At 43.7% G+C, this 20,447-nt stretch overlaps 1 protein-coding gene across 1 annotated transcript in view; it reads left to right on the top strand.

The window, feature by feature from the left end:
* Window positions 1-20,447, top strand: part of LOC137653989 (BRCA1-associated ATM activator 1) — a 379,147-nt gene that overhangs the window by 176,462 nt on the left and 182,238 nt on the right. The window contains exons 9-10 of the mRNA XM_068387628.1: window positions 7,579-7,698; window positions 7,855-7,974. Of these exons, the coding sequence (XP_068243729.1) occupies window positions 7,579-7,698; window positions 7,855-7,974 (240 nt within the window). The remainder of the gene's footprint in view (window positions 1-7,578; window positions 7,699-7,854; window positions 7,975-20,447) is intronic.

Here is a 20,447-nt window from a genome sequence, read left to right as displayed (position 1 = left end):
GCCACTAGAGCCACTTGGCCCTTGAAAGTCCGGAGTTTGTCCAACACCTTCATCAGCAGATTTACCGGTGGGAACAAGTAAATCTTCTCCCAAGTGTTCCATTCTAGGGACATTGCGTCTACGGCATAAGCCCGAGGGTCCAGGTTTGGGGCCACATAACACTCTAGTTTGTGGTTGGACTCTGTTGCAAAGAGGTCTACTTGGAGACCCGGAACCCGGGACAGGATCCAACGGAATGGCTTCAGATCTAGAGACCATTCTGACTCCAACGGAGTTGTCCTCGAGAGTGCGTCCACCACTACATTTCGTACTCCCGCCAGGTGGACGGCTGAAAAGTGCCACTGATTTGATGCCGCCAATGAAAAGATCGTTAACATCACATGGTTGATGTTGCCTGACTTTGAACCCCCTCTGTTTATGCAGTGGACTATGACTTCGCTGTCGAGAACTAGTCGTATGTGTTGTTTCTTGGCTGGGGATAGTCGTTTCAGAGTTAGCAAGACCGCCATGGCTTCTAAAATATTGATGTGGAACTGTTGAAGCATCGTCGACCATAGTCCCTGAACCTTCCTGTGCTGGGAGTATCCTCCCCAGCCTGTCAAGGAGGTGTCTGTGTGGATAACGAGTTTTGGAGGTGGGTATTGTAAGGGGACTGACTTTGCCAGGTTTTTGGCCTTTGTCCATGGCTGAAGTCTCTTCCTCAGAACTGGAGAAAGACGAGCTCTTCTGTCCCGCTACCTTTCGTTCGCTCTGGAGCGCCAAACTCGGTTTATGTCCTTCAGTCTGGCCTTCAGTAAGACATCTGTCACCGAGGCGAACTGTAAGGAGCCCAGGATCCTCTCCTGGTTCCTCTTGGCGTCAGCTTGTCCTTGAGAAAACGTTTCGTGCTCTTTGCTATTTCCGTTCTCTTGGCTTTGGGGAGACATAAGGTGTGGGAGCGTAGATCCCACTGTATTCCTAGCCACTGAAATTTGGACTCCGGGACCAGGCGAGACTTCCCGAAGTTGATCTGGAACCCCAAATGTTGTAGGAATTGAATCACTTTGTCCGTTGCTTTGAGACAGTCCTCGACGTTGTCTGACCAAATAAGCCAGTCGTCTAGGTATGCAGCTATCTGAATTCCTTGGGTTCGTAACTCCTGGATTACTGTTTCTGCCAATTTTGTGAAAATTCTGGGGGCAATATTGAGCCCGAATGGCATTACCTTGAACGTGTAGGCCTGGTTGCCTAGCTTGAATCCTAGGAATGGACGGAAGTGCCTTGCTATCGGAACGTGATAGTAGGCATCTATAAGATTTATAGAGGTGGTGACGGCCCCATGGGGAAGTAAGGTCCGCACCGGAGAAACGGTTAGCATGCGGAACTTGTCGCATTGAATGAACAAGTTCAGACGGGATAGGTCTTAAATGACTCTTCGATTGTCTGAGTCTTTCTTTGGCACGCTGAACAAACGACCTTGAAATCTCAAATGCTTTGCCTCTTTGATTGCGTTCTTTTGCAATAGATCGTATACAAATAAAGTCAGCTCCTTCGTTGGAAGTTGGTGGAAATTGGTCGGTGGAGGGGGCCCTTTTATCCAACTCCACCCCAGACCTCTGGAAATTATGCTGAAGGCCCAATTGCTGAACTTCCAACGGCTTCGGAATGCATAAAGCCTTCCCCCTACCTGAGGGTTTTCAATAGTTCGATGTGGACTTGCCTCCGTGTGATCCTCTGCCATGGTAGAAGGATCTTCCGCCACCTCTGTTGTGAAAGGTGCCCCTTGTTCCGGAACCTCTAGCACGTTGGTAACCATGAGAGGTACCCCGGGGTTCATAGTTGGGGTTAAAGGCGGGGGAGGTAGAAAAGGAGGTGGGAGACACCTGGCTCTAAGGGACCAACACGTATTGTTGTTGGGGTTGGCCCTTGGAAGTGGATGGCTGATTCCCCTGTGCCACCGGAATAGGCTGTACCACTTGAAGTGGTTGGCGGTATTGGGAAGAGTGATACGGATGTAACCTCTTCCTGCCTCGAGATTGCACGCTTGGCTGTTCAAACTTACGTTTGGGGACTAGGCCCCAGCGAACCTTGAGGCTCTGATTAACCCTGGCTGCTTCACTCAAGACATTGTTCACCAGGTCTTCCGGGAACAAGTCCGGACCCCAGAAGGGGGCTTTAATAAGTTTATTTGGTTTGTGCCGGATTGTTGCTTCGGATAGAACATGCCTACGGCAACGGCATCTAGCTACCAGAAAGTCGTAGGCATCTGATATTACAGATTGAAGCAGAGACTTAGTTAAGACTTTAAAGACAGGCTCCTCTTCGTATGTGAGAGAGAGCATCTCCGCCATCGTCCCGGAATTAAGAGTTCGACTAAACCTGGTCCGGGTCTGGGTCTTGAACTCGAGACGGATTAAGGATTCCGGGAGCCTCGGAAGTCGTTCGCTGAACTGTGTCGAAGCACAGTCAGCCGCCAGTTTGCCAGTTGTAAGAGTGGCCTGGATATTGTGCCAACACTCCTCTGACGGGAGCAGAAGAGATGTTGGGTCCGTCTCTCTTAGTTGTGGCAATGATTTGTCCTCGGCGACAGCTTGAAGAGCTAGCTCCATCATTTTTGTAATGCATGGAGTGGGGGTTTGTTCGTCCACAAGGAACATGGTGTAGGAACTCTAGTGGGGGGTCAGCATGGTATTGACGCAATCCCATTCGCTCAAGGTTCGAACCCAAGTAGATTGGGGCTGCTCCTTGGGATAAATAACGGTCTCTTTTGGGACCTTATCTAACCTAATGAGGGCCTCCTCAGTCAGCCGGGCGAAGCCGGGGAAGGGGAGTTGAAGACCGGGAGGGAAGAACTCGAAATCTTCGATAGGGGGGTACCACAACCTTCGATGGTCAACATCCCATCCGTATAGGGAGAGTGCAAGGCCATTCTCCAAGGATTGTTTATAGTGAAGGGCGGGAGCTTAGATGCGTCCGGGATAACGAACTGTTGTTGTTGCGGTAACCCTGTCTCATGAGGCCCTCCATGAGACCCTCTTGGGTCTGCAGTCTGTCAGTGATGGATGACATCATCGAGCCGATCTGCGTCAGCAGTTGAGATGAAAAAGTCTCCGGGTCAAAGGATGCTGGAGTAGGTGTGGGGGCTGTCTGCACTCCCGGGTCGTGAGAGGAAGAGGAGGCGACAGCGGAGTCTGTTGGGACTCTAGAGAGGGAAGTCTTTACGGACTTCGAAGACTTCGGAGGTTTAGAAGCCTTACGAGTCTTCAGTAAAGGCCTCTTCTGAGACTTTACCTTAGAGGGAACCGGCTGGGATCTGGTACCAGACCCGTGGTCCCCTGAGAAACCCTGAAAGGAAGAAACATTAGATGAAGTAGAGAAAGACGGGCTAAGGAGAGGAATCTTAGCCCGGGACCCACTTGCCTCACCTATCTCCCTACCTGGTTCTGGTTCGTCAAGAGCCATAGGTTCAATGTCCAGGTTCAAAGCGGCGACGTCGTCGGTGATAGGGTCGTTGGATGGTTTTAAGTCCACTGGGAGACCGAGGGTTGCGTTAATGTCCGCGATGATGGGGGCCGCGACATCCCTAGGAACTGCTGCTGATGATTTAGCATTCGGATAAATCAGGTTACACCACTCCTCTGATAGAACGTAAGGCTGCTTGGCCTTCACGTTGCGAGCAAAACCACCTACCCAGGCTTTCAGGGTTGCCCGGGCCGAAGTCTTAGCAGACTGGGAGCTCTGAAAAATATACTTTATTAAGGATAGAGACCCGGAGGAGCAAAGAATGCACAGTCGACACGGAATGAATCGATCAAAATTGTAAAAGAAAGGGCATGGAAATTAAAGGTTAAACCATGTGTAATGTTGGATCGAAACCTAGAGATACTCACCGAATCCGAGGAGAGGGTGGTGACCAACTCGTAGCATACGAGGCAGTTGTCTGGGTGCCATACCACCAAGTCGTCCATCTGGATGCCACAGTTGGCATGGGACCTACACACCTCGGGGCCGCAGGGTTGATGAAGAACGGCCGCGCAGGCTGTCATTTGGCAACGGACCATCTGTAATAAAAATGATCCATGAGTACCCCATATAAGATATCCCATGAAGGGCCCCGGGGGGTCCGGGTACTAAAATTAAGTCAGGATGCACTTCGACATATAGACTAACGGTACGTTGTAAACAGCCTAAGATATCTCAGAGGGACCCGGGGGGACCGGGTAGAATTAAATCAGGGTACACTTAAGTATAAGCTAAGAAAATATTTCCAATAGTTAAGATATCTCAGAGTGGACCCGGGGGCGTCGGGTATTAAAATTAAGTCAGGATTCACTTAAATATAAACTAAGGGTACATGACAGTAAACTTAGAAAATTAACATCTGAGAGAGTATCTAGTTCTGTAGTTATGATCATTCTAAAGTGTGTTGTCCATGGCGAAAGATATAGTATCCCGTCCATATTGCAGGAGAGTAGAGTCATAATAATAGGATCAGTACCGTCAGACCCGGGAGACAGTTGTGGGCGGCCCGGGGGCCTAGCAAGCTGTCGTAAAGAACATCTCAGTAAACTCAAGCCCTCATTCTAGCAAGATTCCCCAGTAACGGGGGAAAATCATAACAGTCCCGTGACACACGGAACGGACGGGGAAACTAGTAACGCAAAGCACTCAAATCTAAAACTGGTAAGTTCTAATAATAATAATGGAAGTTCCGTAGGTTGCGGAACATACGTGTATCCTCACAAACACAATGACTCTCCACATCCAGGATGTAATATTAATATAATAGAGATTCCGTGGAGTACGGAAAATATGATAAAGAAACCTGGCCGGGCCTAGTTCTCCCTCCCCGCCGGCTGATGGCCAATCAGGGCGGCGGGGGAGAAAACGGAAACGACCAGGTACATGAGTACTGGATGAAACCCTGGGGGAAGTTCTCGATACAACTAGTGAGACGTAATGAATCCCAGTCAGGGATGGGTGGTGGGGGGGAGGTAGTGGAAGACTAAGGTGCGACAGGACTTGGCACTTAGTGTCAAACCACACACACAACGAACAGGAGGAGAGAGGGACCCCTTGGTTGGGGGTGAGATAGTGGGGCAAGCGAGAACTAGTCCATGAGAGGGGTACAAGGAGATCACGTGAACAGGAGACAGGAATACCAACCTGTCCGATAACTACGATAAATACATAAATAGCATGGATGTATTTCGGTTACGGAACAAACAGGGATGATCAACGGAACGAGTAATTATCAAATAAATATCAAATAACGTAATGGATTGAACTGGGAATAAAGGCATGCATAAAACAATGTTAGTAAGAGAGGGACGCAAGAGAGTGGCAGGGGGGTATGATGGGGAGCCTGCAGAGCGGGTGAGACGCTCTGATCTGGGGGTACCAACTGAACTACTACTGCGAGTAGATGCCGAACAGTAAGATAAGTAAAATTAACTGCCTCGCGAAAGTCCCACTCAAACTAAGAAATAATGTGACTAGATGGTAATCGTAGAATATACAATGATAATTATTGATACTGACAATAAAAAAGGCATGTGCGAAACCAACTAGACTGAGCCCGAAGGTAGGCATGCCAACCGAGAACAAGCTATGATACATAGATGATACTATAATACAAAATGAGTCTGATAGACCCACAAAACACAATAAAGGTGTAATGGTGAAATAACTCCAAATAATGTTCGAAACGAATAACAATCAGTAATGAAACTCATTGTGAAACGTGACGAACGAGCGCGGGAGGGAAGCACGCCAACAGGACCGCGGACGGTCGAATCAGCGAGACAATAACACTCGAATAATTTAACAATTAAAGGCAATGCTACCTCCCAAAGCTCAAAACTCATAGATGTGGTACTTAACTTTGATGGGGAGACCTGAGAGTCCGACATCAGTACGAAAAGCGGAGCAAAACACCAAAAAACACCAGACAAAAATACGCAAGGCGCGAGTGAAATGGGTGCTATAAAAGGAGTGAGTTCACTAGCGTGGGTTGGGTTGGTAGGAGTAGCTTTCGCAGCATTGATGTTGAACGGCACCTGGCTGTTTCAGGGATATTGATGAGAAAATGTCTAAATGGTGCGAGACCTCTGGTTGTGGATTATCATGCCCCAGTATATTATACCGACACCTTATAGGTGAGCGAGCTGGGTTCAACCTGGCATTCCTATGCAATTTTTTCTCTGGTATTATATAGCAGTTATATACCTTAGAAATGGTGCTTTAGGAGCATTTCACTGGGCGGCACAGGAGGAGCCCAGAAATATATTCAACAACCCAGAATCTCAACACTTTGAGCTCCAATAGAAGATGGTTCTGTGACGGAACTTTCAAGTCGGCCCCTAATGGAAATCAACTATATACCATTCATGGTCTTATTGATCAAAACATGACTTTACCCTTAATGTAGTGCATTATCGAAAACAAAGATGAGACTACTTATTCCATTATTTTTGAGTTTTTGTCTGCTAAGCAACTAAATCCTATTTCCATCAACCAAATGAGAGTTATTTTCCCGGAGTCCACAATTTATGGATGCTTCTTTCACTTCGGGCAGTGTTTGTGGAGAAAAATCCAAGCCCTAGGATTGCAGACATGGTATAACGAGCGTAATAATGCTTTTATTATAAAGCAAATTCAGGCCCTCGCATTTGTTCCCCCCTGTGATGTTTGTGCTCTGTTCAATAAGTTAATTGAGTCTTTTGATGATGAAACCGATGAAACATTAGGAGAATTTTTACAATATTTTGAAGCTACATGGCTTGAAATCGTCCCGAGGGGAAGAAGAAGAAAGCCATTATATGAAATGACTTGTGGTCAGTTCACGAGAGAGTTGCAAAAGATTTGCCTAGGACCAATAACTCCGTTGAAGGGTGGCATAATGCTTTTCATAGAGGAGTAAAGATTTGCCACCCAACAGAGGACAAACTTTTACGAAAACTTCGTATGGAGCAGGCCAGCACTGAAATGATTCTAGGACAAATTCAACAAGGCCGTGATGTAAAAAGAAAATACAAGAAATATTCTCTCCTTAACCTTAGACTAAAAAGTATTTTTGATACATATGACATCAATGATGGGTTACAATATCTTCGAGCCATCGCTCACAATCTTTAAATAAATATTGCTACAAGTTTTTTTTTAATACATTAATACATTTGTATTTTCATATTTTATGTCTTCTCATAAATAAATTTTTATTGCTTATATTGTTGTATGATGTATATTTTTGATCCTATATCCGTTTTATTTTTTCAAAAGCGCTGAATGACCTTGTAATCCCAGTGCTTGGCGTAAGCCTAAATTGAATAATCAACTCAAAAAACATTTATAACTCCTTGTAACTCTCTATCTTCTGGATGACCTTGAAGTCCCATTGCTTGACGTAAGCCTAAAATTAATAATCAAATCCAATCTATCTCTCTCTCTTTTTAACTTTTGTCCATTCTACACTTTGTCCATTCGACACTTTGTCCATTCTACACTTTGTCCATTCGACACTTTGTCCTTCGACGCTCTGTCCTTCGACACTGTCCTAATACCATTAACATTACCATTCATACAAACTTTTGTTTGCAGGTCATTCCTATATCTGTATTATGTCAAGATTCAATAAGCAATTATCCAGAGAAGAAAAGTTTATATACAACATGGACAGAGGAAATACATTGCAAGATTATTATAAAGGAGGCTTTACGGGTTTGTATTTTATTGTTTTAAATTTTACTGCTTTGAGACTCAATTTTATTTTAGAAATATAATAACTATTTAGTTGTGCACCACATAGAAATACAAATTTTATTTTCATCACCACTGAAATGTGTTCATTACTAATATGTAGTTTTTTCATTCCAGGCTAAAGCAACTGAAGTTGAAAATCAAATAATTTCAGTATTAACAGAGTCTGATGTAGCAGTTAGAATGGCTGTGATCAGTATATCTTCATCCTCAAGTGCTGCAAATCATTTAAGTTTGGTAATACTTATGTTTCTTTATGTCATTTTCAACTGCATACTGTGTGGCTTTTGTCTTTTCTTAACTCTGTCCATGGTCAGACATACAGTATGCAATTTTGTTTTAATCTTTATTTATAGAAGAGGTAATGACATTGTTATTGTGTTTATGAGTGATTGTTATTTGTGAATATCAATATTACCATTAGTAATAATAATGATGATAATATGATAATCATTATATATTTATTTTTGGGCTCAGGCCATGTCGTCCTGATGGAAGGTTCCTTTAAGTAGCTTCCTAGGGTATATTAAATTTTAACTACAGTGATATTCCCAGAGAATTTAACTTAAGGTCTCCAGAATTCTAACTCCTGGCGCGAATATCCTTAAAGTTTCCTTTTAGGATATCGCATAATATCAGGGGACGTATTCTTGACACGCCACATAGCAATCTGCACCCCGCATAGCGTTTACGCTTTGAGGGGAAAAGTGGCAAAATAAAAGAGGAGCCGTTATAAAATTCTCCTTCCTCCTTACTGTTTGAGTACTCAGATGGAGCCATAATCGTCGGCCATCTTTATTCCTTTTTCTGTAGCGCATCAGCTCGGTGGTTTTTCCCAGTGCTCTCTCGTTATAGGATTTATCATGCAATCTCCAGCTTCTTCTGCCTCTGGAAAGTTGAGTATTTATTTCTTATACAGTAGGCCCCCACCATACGACATTAATCCGTTCCAGAGCTGGTATCGTTTGGTAAAAATGTCGTATGGCGGGCAATAGAATAGCTAATGCGTGCAAAACCTCAGGTAAAAACATTGAAAATTAGTATGTAACAAAATAGTATAGTAAGCACTGTACTACAGTATACTTATATATAATATACATGTACTGTACAGTATATAATTAAAAAGACTTACTTGCTTTAATGGCTTCCTTATTCTTGATAATTGTACCAATCGTAGACTGGTTATGGCCATACATACTAGCGAGGGTAACGATGCGCATGCCTTCTTCATATTTCTTTATGATCTCCAGCTTCGTTTCCATAGTAATCATCTTACTTCTCCCTTTAACATCACTAGCAATCTTGGGACCCATGGCTAACGAATTAAAATCATAATTAAGCACTAAAATGCACAAAAAATATGATATCGCAAGCACTCGCACGAGATCAAGTCTTTACGAAACGCACACGATATTCTGAACTGAGCGTGCATATAAGAAAGAGAGAGAGAGAGAGAGTCAGCATCTCTCTCAGGCATTGTGGGAGGAATTTCGGCCAATAGCGTATCGGCATCTTAGTGACGCCGTGACGCCGACCAATAGCAGACCAGCTTCATAGTGACGTATGCAATGACGTATGAGCGTGGTGGTAAGCTAGCGACTCGCACAGTCGTACGCGTAAAAATTGTCAAGTTTGAGTTTTGGAATTCGATGCTGTAAGGTGGGGAAAAATGTCGTAATGAGGGGACGAAAAAAACATCGTATTCCACACCGTAACGTGAAAAAAACGTAAGATGGGGACGCCGTACCCCAGGGGTCTTCTGTATTGTATAAATTTACCTCTGGCCGTAGAGTGAGAATTAATCCGAATTAACCATGTTTTTGGAAGAGCTATTGCCTGGACTGGAGGCGCCTTCGGCGCTGTCGTTCGTAACGCATGAATTATTTAGTTAGCCAGAACGACTTTCCCGGTATGATAGCTTAAATAAAAATATGTAGCTATGTAGTTTTCATTACTAGGAATTAATTATATTATGCCGATAGTATTCTCATTAGTTTCAGCGAATTAGGTAGCTGATCTTGTTTACGCTAGGCTTCCTAGCCTAGGCATTGTAGTTTACTCTCTTGCATGATATAATAGGTGCTCCTGGTGCTATTAAATTTAAATGAAGATATTAGGCAATTTATACATATAAGATATATGGATTGCATAAAAAATTTCCTTTTCCAAGATAGTATACGAGAGAGCTTCGATGAGTCAGGTAGTCAATCTCACTGTCGCTAGGCTAGTAGCCTAGTGGCTTTAGTATACTTTCACACAATCTCCCCGGTTACCCTTATGTAAAGGGTAATCCCTCCTTCCCTCTGAGTGTAGTCTATGGCTATAATCCTAGCTGATCTTGCCTTGAATTGTGATTCTGGCAAGGTTAGGCTAGGGTTTTTCTGCCCTTTTACCAAGCTACTGTTGGTGAGCTTTGGGTTTGGGTCAGAACCTCAGAGTACTTGTCGTGTGCCGGCAGCTGATCGATAGGGTGAATGTATTCCCTTGTTGGATCATGTTGGTTGGCATAGGAGGCCTTGCCTCCCTAGACTGCACTTGAAGGGGTCATGTGATCCCCTTCTCCCTGTGGTTTAGTTGACTAGTCCTGTGCTTGCAGACCCTAGGCTGAAGAATAGTGATTATTTTTCTGCCTAGGATGGCGCCGGCATGGGAACTCTGTTTCTCTATAATCTAAGGTGGCGGCTAGAAGATACTGGCCCCCTTACTGTATTAGCAGACCCTAGGCTGGAGAATGTATTCTCCATACGCCTAGGATGGCACCGATACTGAAACAGAGTTTCCTTTAGGTGTGGTAGGGACGGCTTGCCGTCGGTTCCTCTCACATCTTATACAGGACCCTTTCCCCTTCCCATTCTGTCCTTTAGTGATGGCCTAGCCGTCCAATCCCTGTAGCTGTTGTCCTACAATCTCGCCGATTGCCGACAGGTTGTAAGGCCGGCGTGGGCTTCTGCCAGCATAGCTTAGTCGTTTAGCTTCCCTATCGAACATGAAGTTCTGGGATAGCTGTTTTGGCAGGTTAGCTGCCGGCAGGAGACCCATTTGCTTTGAGTGTTCTCCAGTCCTCCCTTGGGCTGCCATCCAATTCCTATGACCGACTGACACCGGCATGGAGGTGGATGGGTGGAAGGTTGAATATGATATAATCGCCCCTTCCATTAGAACCCTCATTCAGGAGGAAGAGAGTGATACAGTGGCTAGTGCCGCCACCCTTACATCACCCTTCACTCCTTGCTTTCTCTCTTTCTATTGGCTAGTGCCGCCAGCTACTAACCTATGTGCCGACTGCCGGCCACTAACCTTGCCGGCAAGATGCAGGCTAGACTGGTGGTCCGGCAGCCATTAATTCACTGTCACATCTGACTCTGCCAGCGAGAGCCGGCTGTGTCGGGTACTCTGGCCACTATCCAGTCACATTGAATGATGGCTGGGATAGTGTGCCGACAGTCGGTGACCCGCCGGCAGTCTGGTGGGTTGCCAGCAGGCCAGCGGGCTGGTGGCTATAAGTATGATCACTTTAGTGTGCCAGTGAATTAAGTCTGAGGTACTAGCCTTGCCGGCAGCATGCCGGAAGCAACTATTGTATGTGAATATACAGTAGCCAGTACATCTGTAGTATAGTGCATACTGCAGACAGAAAACTACAGCATATAATTATACAGTAGTAAAGTAGTAGTCCAGGTGCAGTCTATTGTTGAGACCTTATAAGATTGGGAAAGGAATTCCCTTTTCTTTACACTGATAGATGAACAGTTATTTTGACCCCATTATTAACTCTCTTGGAAGTGGGTGTTGTTTACACTACTCTATCCTTATAGGTTATAATCTTCCATCGGGCCTCTTATAGAGGATAACCCTAGAATTAATATTGAGGGAGGTCACAGCAATTGGCTGGGTGGGAAACACATGTATGTGTCTTTCCTATTTAATTTCTAGCTTACCTATCCTAAGCTATATGCAATAAAATAAAATGGAAATTATTATTATAATACTTATTGTAATATTTATTAGTTTAGTGAGATAGACTACATTATACTCATTTTATTTACCTCTCTTTACAGGAGGACTATGTCAAGTGTGATAGAGTTTTCTGCAGTGTTCGCCGCAGGAACTTCTATGGCCTTCTGGGGTGTAGGACACACTCCCGCTGTTCCATCACCAAGGGACCTCTCAAATACTGGGACCCACAGGTATGTACAGTATGTAAGGACCTGATGTATGAGGCTTTTGAAAATCCCAAGACAACGGAGTCAAGGGATGCAGCTTGGGACAAGCTGCGCAAATGGGTTTGCGGTTTTTGAAAGAATTCTACGGGGCCTTACCTCCCTAGTGAGCGTATGAGAGCCCTTCTATTCCCCAAAGCATCTGCGGATGCTGTTATTCCTCAGCCTCACCTTGAGATCCATTGTGTCCAGATATCCGTTGACATGGATGTCTCGGATGCGATGAAGGACATCCATCTAGATAATGAAAGGATGTGAGAGGTGTCAGAGGACACCGAAAAGGACGTTCTGGCGGAAGGTTGAGAAGAGGAGTCAACGGTGTCTCCGGAGACGGAAGAAAAGGAAGTCGAAACAGTCTCTGTTTTGTTGGTTCCTGCCCCAGAACCTGTACCCTCTACGTCCTACGCTCCTCAACCTGTGAGGTCGGACGACACTCTGTCTGCCATCAAAGCAATGATAGAAATGTTCGAGAAGAAGAGCGAACAAAGGGAAGCTGAATTCAGGAAGGAGTTTCTTCAGATTACAGCGTCTCGTGGGTCTCAACGGAGACTTATTATTATTATTATTATTTGCTAAGCTACAACCCTAGCTGGAAAAGCAAAATGCTATAAGCCCAGGGGCCCCAACAGGGAAAATAGCCCAGTAAGGAAAGGAAAGAAGGAAAAATAAAATATTTTAAGAAGAGTAACATTAAAATAAATATTTCCTATATAAACTATGAAAACTTTAACAAAACAAGAGGAAGAGAAATTAAATAGAATAGTGTGCCTGATTGTACCCTCAAGCAAGAGAACTCTAACCCAAGACAGTGGAAGACCATGGTACAGAGGCTATGGCACTACCCAAGACTAGAGAACAATGGTTTGATTTTGGAGTGTCCTTCTCCTAGAAGAGCTGCTTACCATAGCTAAAGAGTCTCTTCTACCCTTACTAAGAGGAAAGTAGCCACAGAACAAATACAGTGCAGTAGTTAACCCCTTGAGCGAAGAAGAATTGTTTAGTAACCTCAGTGTTGTCAGGTGTGTGAGGACAGAGGAGAATCTGTTAAGAATAGGCCAGACTATTCGGCGTATGTGTAGGCAAAGAGAAAGAACCGTAACCAAAGAGAAGGATCCAACGTAGTACTGTCTGGCCAGTCAAAGGACCCCATAACTCTCTGGCGGTAGTATTTCAACGGGCGGCTTAATGTTAAGGATCTTCCCTCGTGTTCTGAGGTTAACCCATGGAGGCAATGCCGAGTACATGCCAATAACTAATGGTAAGATCTTTGTTTCAGAGAAGCTGGGAGCTGTCCCTATTGAGGACATTGAGTTCTGGCCCAGCTTTGAGTCTTATCCAGACTGCTTCGTTCGTCTAAGGACAGAACCGGTATCCAAGGAGGAGACAGAGCCTAAGGAGGTCATAGTGCTTGACCATTCGAAGGCTCAGGCTTTGTTAGCCAGCAGCCTGAAGGACAAAGGCTTTACCAATTCCAAGGGAGAAAGGCTTTACCAATTCCAAGGGACAAAGGCTTTACCAATTCCAAGGTGCTGGCCCTGAGCAAGAAGCATACCTCTTTTCTTGCTCCAACAACTATGGTTTTCCCCTTCACGGAAAAATCATTCAGGGCGGTGGTTAAGGCAGTGGAAGCGGGCAAACCTTGCCCTACACTGGAAGAGTGTAGGCCTCTTTCCCTAGCCTTGCCATTGGATGACAAAGACTGGAAGGATATTCAACTTACCTTCTCAGTTGGGAAGTTGGAGGCTGATATCGCTGGACGTCAGTTCAACGAAAACCTCCCCAAGTTGTCTGAGTTTCTCCTACTCAGGGAACAAGATACAAAGGAGAGGCTTGCTGCCTCTCTGTCCTTCCAGGTGTCCATGGAGGCAATGGCTAGTGAGCAAAGAGCCCCAGAGATGTTCATGGTCATGGCCAAAGCACATTTGGCAACCCTAACGAAAGATTTCTACAGCTTCGTTAGGGCGAGAAGGGCTTGTAGAGAGTTCGTGTTTGCTTCGGCTGCGGTTAAACACGAGCCCAGGAAGTTGATATCTTCCAATATCTGGGGGAAAATCTATTTCCAAATGATTTGGTCAAGGAGATAGTCGACAAGGCCGCTACGGAGAATAGGAACCTTCTCCAGAAGTGGGGCATGTCGGCTAAGAGGAAGTCTTCTCCGGATAAGGGTCCCCAACCGAAAAGGAAGACAAAGAGGCCAAGAGTGCCAACTCGCCTGCTAGACAACAACAACTTCCCGCGGCCGCGGCGCCACAGATGGTGGCACAGCCCCAACCCACCTACCAGTTGGTACCCCAGCAGGTGGTGACTCATTTACCAGCCTTTACTCCTGCCTATGAGAGGCAGACCACTACATTTCGCCCTAAAGGTAGGGGTTTAGATAGAGATTCCTCTAGATGTCCCTCGAGAGGAAGATGGGGTAGGGGAGCAAGCGGTCGAGGAGGTAAGCCCTCCTGAAACCAAAGGCAATGAGATGCTTCCGGTAGGAGGAATACTCCGACTCTTCCGGGATCACTGGACCTTCGATCCCTGGGCCCACAGCATAATCAAGAATGGACTAGGTTGAAGCTGGAAGACAGCTCCACCAACCATTCCTCAGTTCTTCCAACACTCCACCCCCGTTCTGGAAGAATATACCCGAGAGCTCTTGAGCAAACGGGTGATAAAAAGGGCAAAGTCCATCAAATTCCAAGGAAGGCTGTTTTGTTTTCCCAAGAAGGACTCAGACAAACTCAGAGTCATTCTGGATTTGTCGCCACTCAACTAGTTTATCGAGAACGACAAGTTCAAGATGCTGACCCTTCAACACATAAGGGCCCTGTTGCCCAAAATGGCATACACAGTCTCCATAGACATGGCAGATGCCTACTGGCACATTCCGATGAATCGCCAACTCTCTTCCTACCTAGGATTCAGGCTACAAAAAAGAAAGTACACTTTCAGAGCCATGCCCTTCGGGCTAAACATAGCCCCAAGGATCTTCATGAAGCTTGCACAAGCAGTCGTTCAACAACTACGCCTACAGGGTGTCCAGGTGGGATCATACCTGGACGATTGGCTGGTGTGGGCAGCATCCGAAGCGAAATGCTTGCAAGCATCCAAGAAGGTGATCCAGTTCCTGGAACATCTAGGATTCAAGATCAATACCAAAAAGTCTTGACTATCTCCAGCTCAGAAATTCCAATGGCTAGGCATACATTGGGATCTACAGTCTCATCGTCTCTCCATTCCATTAAAGAAGAGGAGAGAGATAGCGGGATCTGTCAAGAGACTTCTAAAATCCGACAGGATTTCAAGATGCCAACACGAGAGAGTGCTGGGCTCCCTCCAGTTTGCTTCAGCGACAGACCCAGTGCTAAGAGGACAGCTAAAAGATGCATCAGGAGTCTGGAGAAGATACGCATCAAATGCTCGAAGAGATCTAAGAAGACCACTACCGATTCGGCTACGATCACTTCTCAAGCCATGGTCGGAGGCCAGAAAGTTCAAGAGGTCAATACCTCTACAACCGCCTCCACCCTCAGTCGTCATCCACACGGACGCATCATTGGAAGGATGGGGGGGTCACTCGCATCAACGCATAGCTCAAGGAACTTAGTCCCCTCTATTCAGGACCTTTCATATCAACATTTTGGAGGCCATGGCAGTCTTCCTCACATTAAAGAAATTATCCCCTCGTCCTTCAGTCCACATAAGACTGATTCTGGCCAGCAAGGTGGTAATGAGATGTCTGAATCGTCAAGGCTCGAAATCGCCTCAACTCACCCAAGTGATGTTGGCCATCTTCCGGTTAGCGGAAAAGAAGAGATGGCACTTATCAGCAGTTCACCTTCAGGGGTTCCGCAATGTGACAGCGGACGCTCTATCCAGATAGCTCCGATAGTCGGAATGGTCCCTAGACGCAAAATCATTCTCCTTCATCTTGCATCTAGTCCCAGAACTGCAGATCGATCTCTTTTCAACGAGCGACAACAAGAAACTTCCTCAATACGTGGGCCCGTCCGAGGACCCTCTAGCGGAGGCAGTGGATGCCATGTCCCTGGACTGGAACAAATGGACCAGGATTTACCTGTTCCTTCCACCCAACCTGCTGATGAAGGTCCTCAACAAGCTGAGATCTTTTCAGGGAACAACAGTCCTAGTGGCTCCCAAGTGGCCCGGAGCAACTGGTTTCCCTTGATTCTGGAATTACAGCCGAGGATGATCCCTCTGCCAGACCCAGTTCTGTCTCAGCAAGTTCAAAAGTCGACTGTCTTCGCTTCATTACAGAAAACCCGAGACCTTCATCTCATGATTTTTTCTCTCTAGCAGTAGAGAAAATGTTCGGGATCTCGAAAGAAAGTATAGACTTCTTAGAGGAATATAAGTCAAAATCTACCAAAAGGCAATACAAGTCATCTTGGAAGAAATGGGTGGCCTTTTTCAAGGCAAGGAATCCAAAGGAAATCTCGATGGATTTCTGTTTGTCTTTCTTTATTCACCTTCATGAACAAGGTTTAGCAGCTAACACGATAACTACGTGTAAATCTGCCTTGACAAGACCTTTGCTTTATGCTTTCCAGGTGGACTTGTCTAATGAAATTTTTAACAAAATCCCTAGGGCCTGTGATAGACTCAGGCCTGCAGCACCTCCAAGGCCCATCTCACGATCTTTGGATAAGGTACTACATTTTGCTTCAAGTTTGAACATTAAAGCTTGGTCTTTGAAAGATTTGACTCAAAAAGTAATATTCTTGTTTGCTCTAGCCTCGGGAGCTAGAGTCAATGAGATAGTGGCCTTGTCTAGGGACGAAGGCCATATCCAGTTTGCTGAAATGGGAGAGTTAAATCTCTTTCCCGACCCAACGTTTCTCGCCAAGAATGAGCTACACACTAAGAGGTGGGGTCCCTGGAGAATCTGCCCTCTAAAGGAAGATATCTCGCTGTGTCTAGTGGAGAGTCTAAAGGTCTATCTTCGCAGAACTTCAGACTTCAGGGGAGTACAGCTCTTTAGAGGAGAAATATCGGGCTCAAACTTATCCCTGAAACAAATAAGGGCGAAGATCACCTACTTTATTCGTAGAGCGGATCCTGACAGTACACCCGCAGGTCATGATCCTAGGAAGATTGCTTCTTCGCTAAATTTCTTCAGGCTTATGGATTTCCAGAGCCTTCGCTCATTTACTGGATAGAATTCATCCAGAGTTTTTTTTAAACACTATGCGAAGCAAGTGCAAGAACTGAACGTTTCGTGGTAGCGGCAGGTAGTGTGCTAAAACCTGTCGCTTAGTGCTGTGAGGAACAGTGAATTATGTGGGACTATAATTCTAAAAGGTGTACATGTTGGCACATTATAGTGCAACATGGTAAGTGGAATGTTATCACGGTGACATTATGAACTGTTCCAATACACAAAGGTGATGAAACATAGACTGAACACCAAGTGCCATGTGTTTTTTTTTACACTAGTGTAAATAGACAGATTTCTCAGAAAGACATTAAAATTTAAAAAATTTTCATGTGATGTGGCAAATATTTTGTTTTCAGGTAAAACAAGCATTTCTGATTTATTTTGTCTTGTCTATGTAATTGAATTTTATTTTCACTTGCATTTTTATATTATTATAAATGTATGCTGAATTTTATTTATTGCTTGACAATAAATAATTAATTGTTTTGTGTGTCCTATTTTGTCCTAATCATTTTAGTAAAGTTATGTGAGAGCATTCATTTCAACCCTTTTATTCTACATAAATTTATCGAGCAATCGTAGTAACTTTGTTCCTACGTGTATACAAACCTTTCCAGCTAGAAGGAACTTGTTCCAATACTAGATACAAACTTTGGCTAATGACATACAGTGAGACCTGCATGTCCCTTTTGAGTGCTAGGTGGGTTTTATGAAATATGCAACTTTGAGACTTTTTCCCGAGTCTAGTTCGACTCTTCCCTGTAGGGGGCAGGAAGCACTAACATAGTATATGATTAGAAGAAATGACATGTAACGGTAATGTCACAGGTCTCATCGCTCTAAAAGACCAAGGAAATATTGTCTTGAAGTTTAAGGCACAACTGGGAAATCCACGGATACATTAGTGCTCTGGTAAACTTCCATCAGGACGACATGGCCTGATTCCAAAAAATGGATTTTGAGCGAAACGAAAAATCTATTTTTGGGTGAGTTAGCCATGTCGTCCTGATGGACCCACCCTCCTTTCTATGAAAGGCCTTGGCAGGATCCCTCCCGATATTACTGTAGCTATAGTACCGGCTTAACACTACAAGGAATAAAGATGGCCGACGATTATGGCGCCATCGGAGTACTCAAACTGTGAGGAGGAAGGAAAATTTTATAACGGCTCCTCTTTTATATTGCCACTTTTCCCCATCGAAGCGTAAACGCTATGCGGGGTGCAGATTGCTATGTGGTGTGTCAAGAATACGTCCCCTGATATGCTATAAGAGAGATTACTCTAGTACCATATGTAGATAAGGTCATAGTGAGGGGTAGTTGAAGAGAGTTTGGGCATGGTCTTCACACTCCCCAAGAGAGATTAGTTCACTAACATTTAACTGGGCTCCACAAGGCACAAGAAGAGTTGGAAGACCCAGGCCTATATGACTGAGGACTATGAAGCGTAAAGTAGGAGATGATGAATGGAGAAATATTGAATGAAAAGCTCAAGATAGAGACGACTTGGGAAATCTAACCGAAGCCCTTTGTGTCAATAGGCTTAGTAGGAGATGGTGATGATGAAGAGCTATGTAGTAATATTTGGTCTAAACTGCATAAATTTTAGATAGAGCTTCCTATTTGTTTTCAGCGATTACAATTCCAAATCATCTTTCCAAAAATACAGTATCTTTTGATGTCAAAAGTTTGGTCTTAGAAACTCATAAAGAATTATTCAAAGTCTAATGAAAGGCTTGAAAGTTATTGTTCAAGTTATTAGAAGTGCATCTTTAATCTTCAATTTTTGATAAAATTGTTTCTTTGAATAGTGTTTCTACGTCAACTCAGTAGCGTACATAGGTGAGTTTTGCTAAACGTTATCTTAAGAATTATGGATTGCTTATCAAGATTGTCAGGTTTTAGTTCCTTTAGTGATGCATGTGATGTGGTGTAATAAAAGATTTGCGTAATCACAATTTTCTTGAGTTGAAGATTTATAGTTTTAGTAAAGTGGTGTTAGGGTTACTGTATATAAATAGGCAGTTAGGAATTAATCTGGAGTGACATGTTTCAAAATGTATTTTGAGATGGCTTGTTACCAGTGATGGGGACTATGTGTGAATCTTTAATTAAACTATTTTAAAACTATGAACGAAATATTCTCTCCTTCACTGGCATTATACTTCCACCAGAATGGGACAGTCAACAATAGGATCATCAGGGGAGATTTGTAGAAATGAATGGAATTTGAATGATAAATTCATTATTTATATACTCACCCTATGTTTATATATATATATATATATATATATATATATATATATATATATATATATATATATATATATATATATATATATATATATATATATATATATATATATATATACACACAGTGGTACCTCTACATACGATCTTAATTCGTTCCAGAAACTGCTTCGTATGTTAAAACAATCGTATGTTGGACCAAATATTCCCATAAGAATACACTGTAATTTGTATAATTCGTTCCACACCCCAAAAACCTATATTAACTCCTTAATAAATTACTACATATAATTACACATAACAATAGCATAACTGCATAATATGAAAGAAGCATGTAAAAAAGATAATTATAAAGAAATAATAAATAAAAAATGTTTTATTGTCACTTTACCTTAGAGACAAGCCAACACAGGTGTAGGATTTGCTACGCCAGGAGGAGACGGACGATCGGCGAGAAGGTAGACATGGTGTTAACATGTTCTTTAAATAAATACTCTCTCTCTCTCTCACTCTCTCTCTTGTTCTTCTTCACTGTTAGTGTTAGAGACGTCTATTAATTTTTTCTGAGAGAGAGAGAGAGAGAGAGATAAAGAGAGAGATTAAACAAAAAATGTGTTGTGTACATAAGTTTTTTAACAGCGTCAGCGAGTCGAAAGACAATTAAATGTAACTAAAAAACAATATCAGCGAATCTGAATTCCTTTATTAACTAAAACAAATATTGATACAAACACACTCGTGTGTGTATGCGCAAACACACACACACGCAGGAGGAGACACGATCGACGAGGAGGTAGAGATGGTGACTGCGATAACGTACCGTAACTTACATAACGGAAATTTTAATCTAACTTGGCTTATTTATTTTTTTTTTATTTTTATATTTCATATTTTTAAAATTTTTTATTTTATTATTTTTAATTTTCATCACTTTCAGTGACGAGTTACGGTACGTTATCGCAGTCACCATCTTTACCTCCTCCCCGACCGTCTGTCTCTTACTGCGTAGCAATTCTTGCACCTGTGTGTGTGTGTTTGTGCATACGCACATGAGTGTGTTTGTATCAATATTT

Source organism: Palaemon carinicauda, chromosome 1 (genome assembly GCF_036898095.1).
Source record: "Palaemon carinicauda isolate YSFRI2023 chromosome 1, ASM3689809v2, whole genome shotgun sequence".
Taxonomy (NCBI): Eukaryota; Metazoa; Arthropoda; class Malacostraca; order Decapoda; family Palaemonidae; genus Palaemon; species Palaemon carinicauda.
This window is presented reverse-complemented; position numbering and strand designations above follow the sequence as displayed.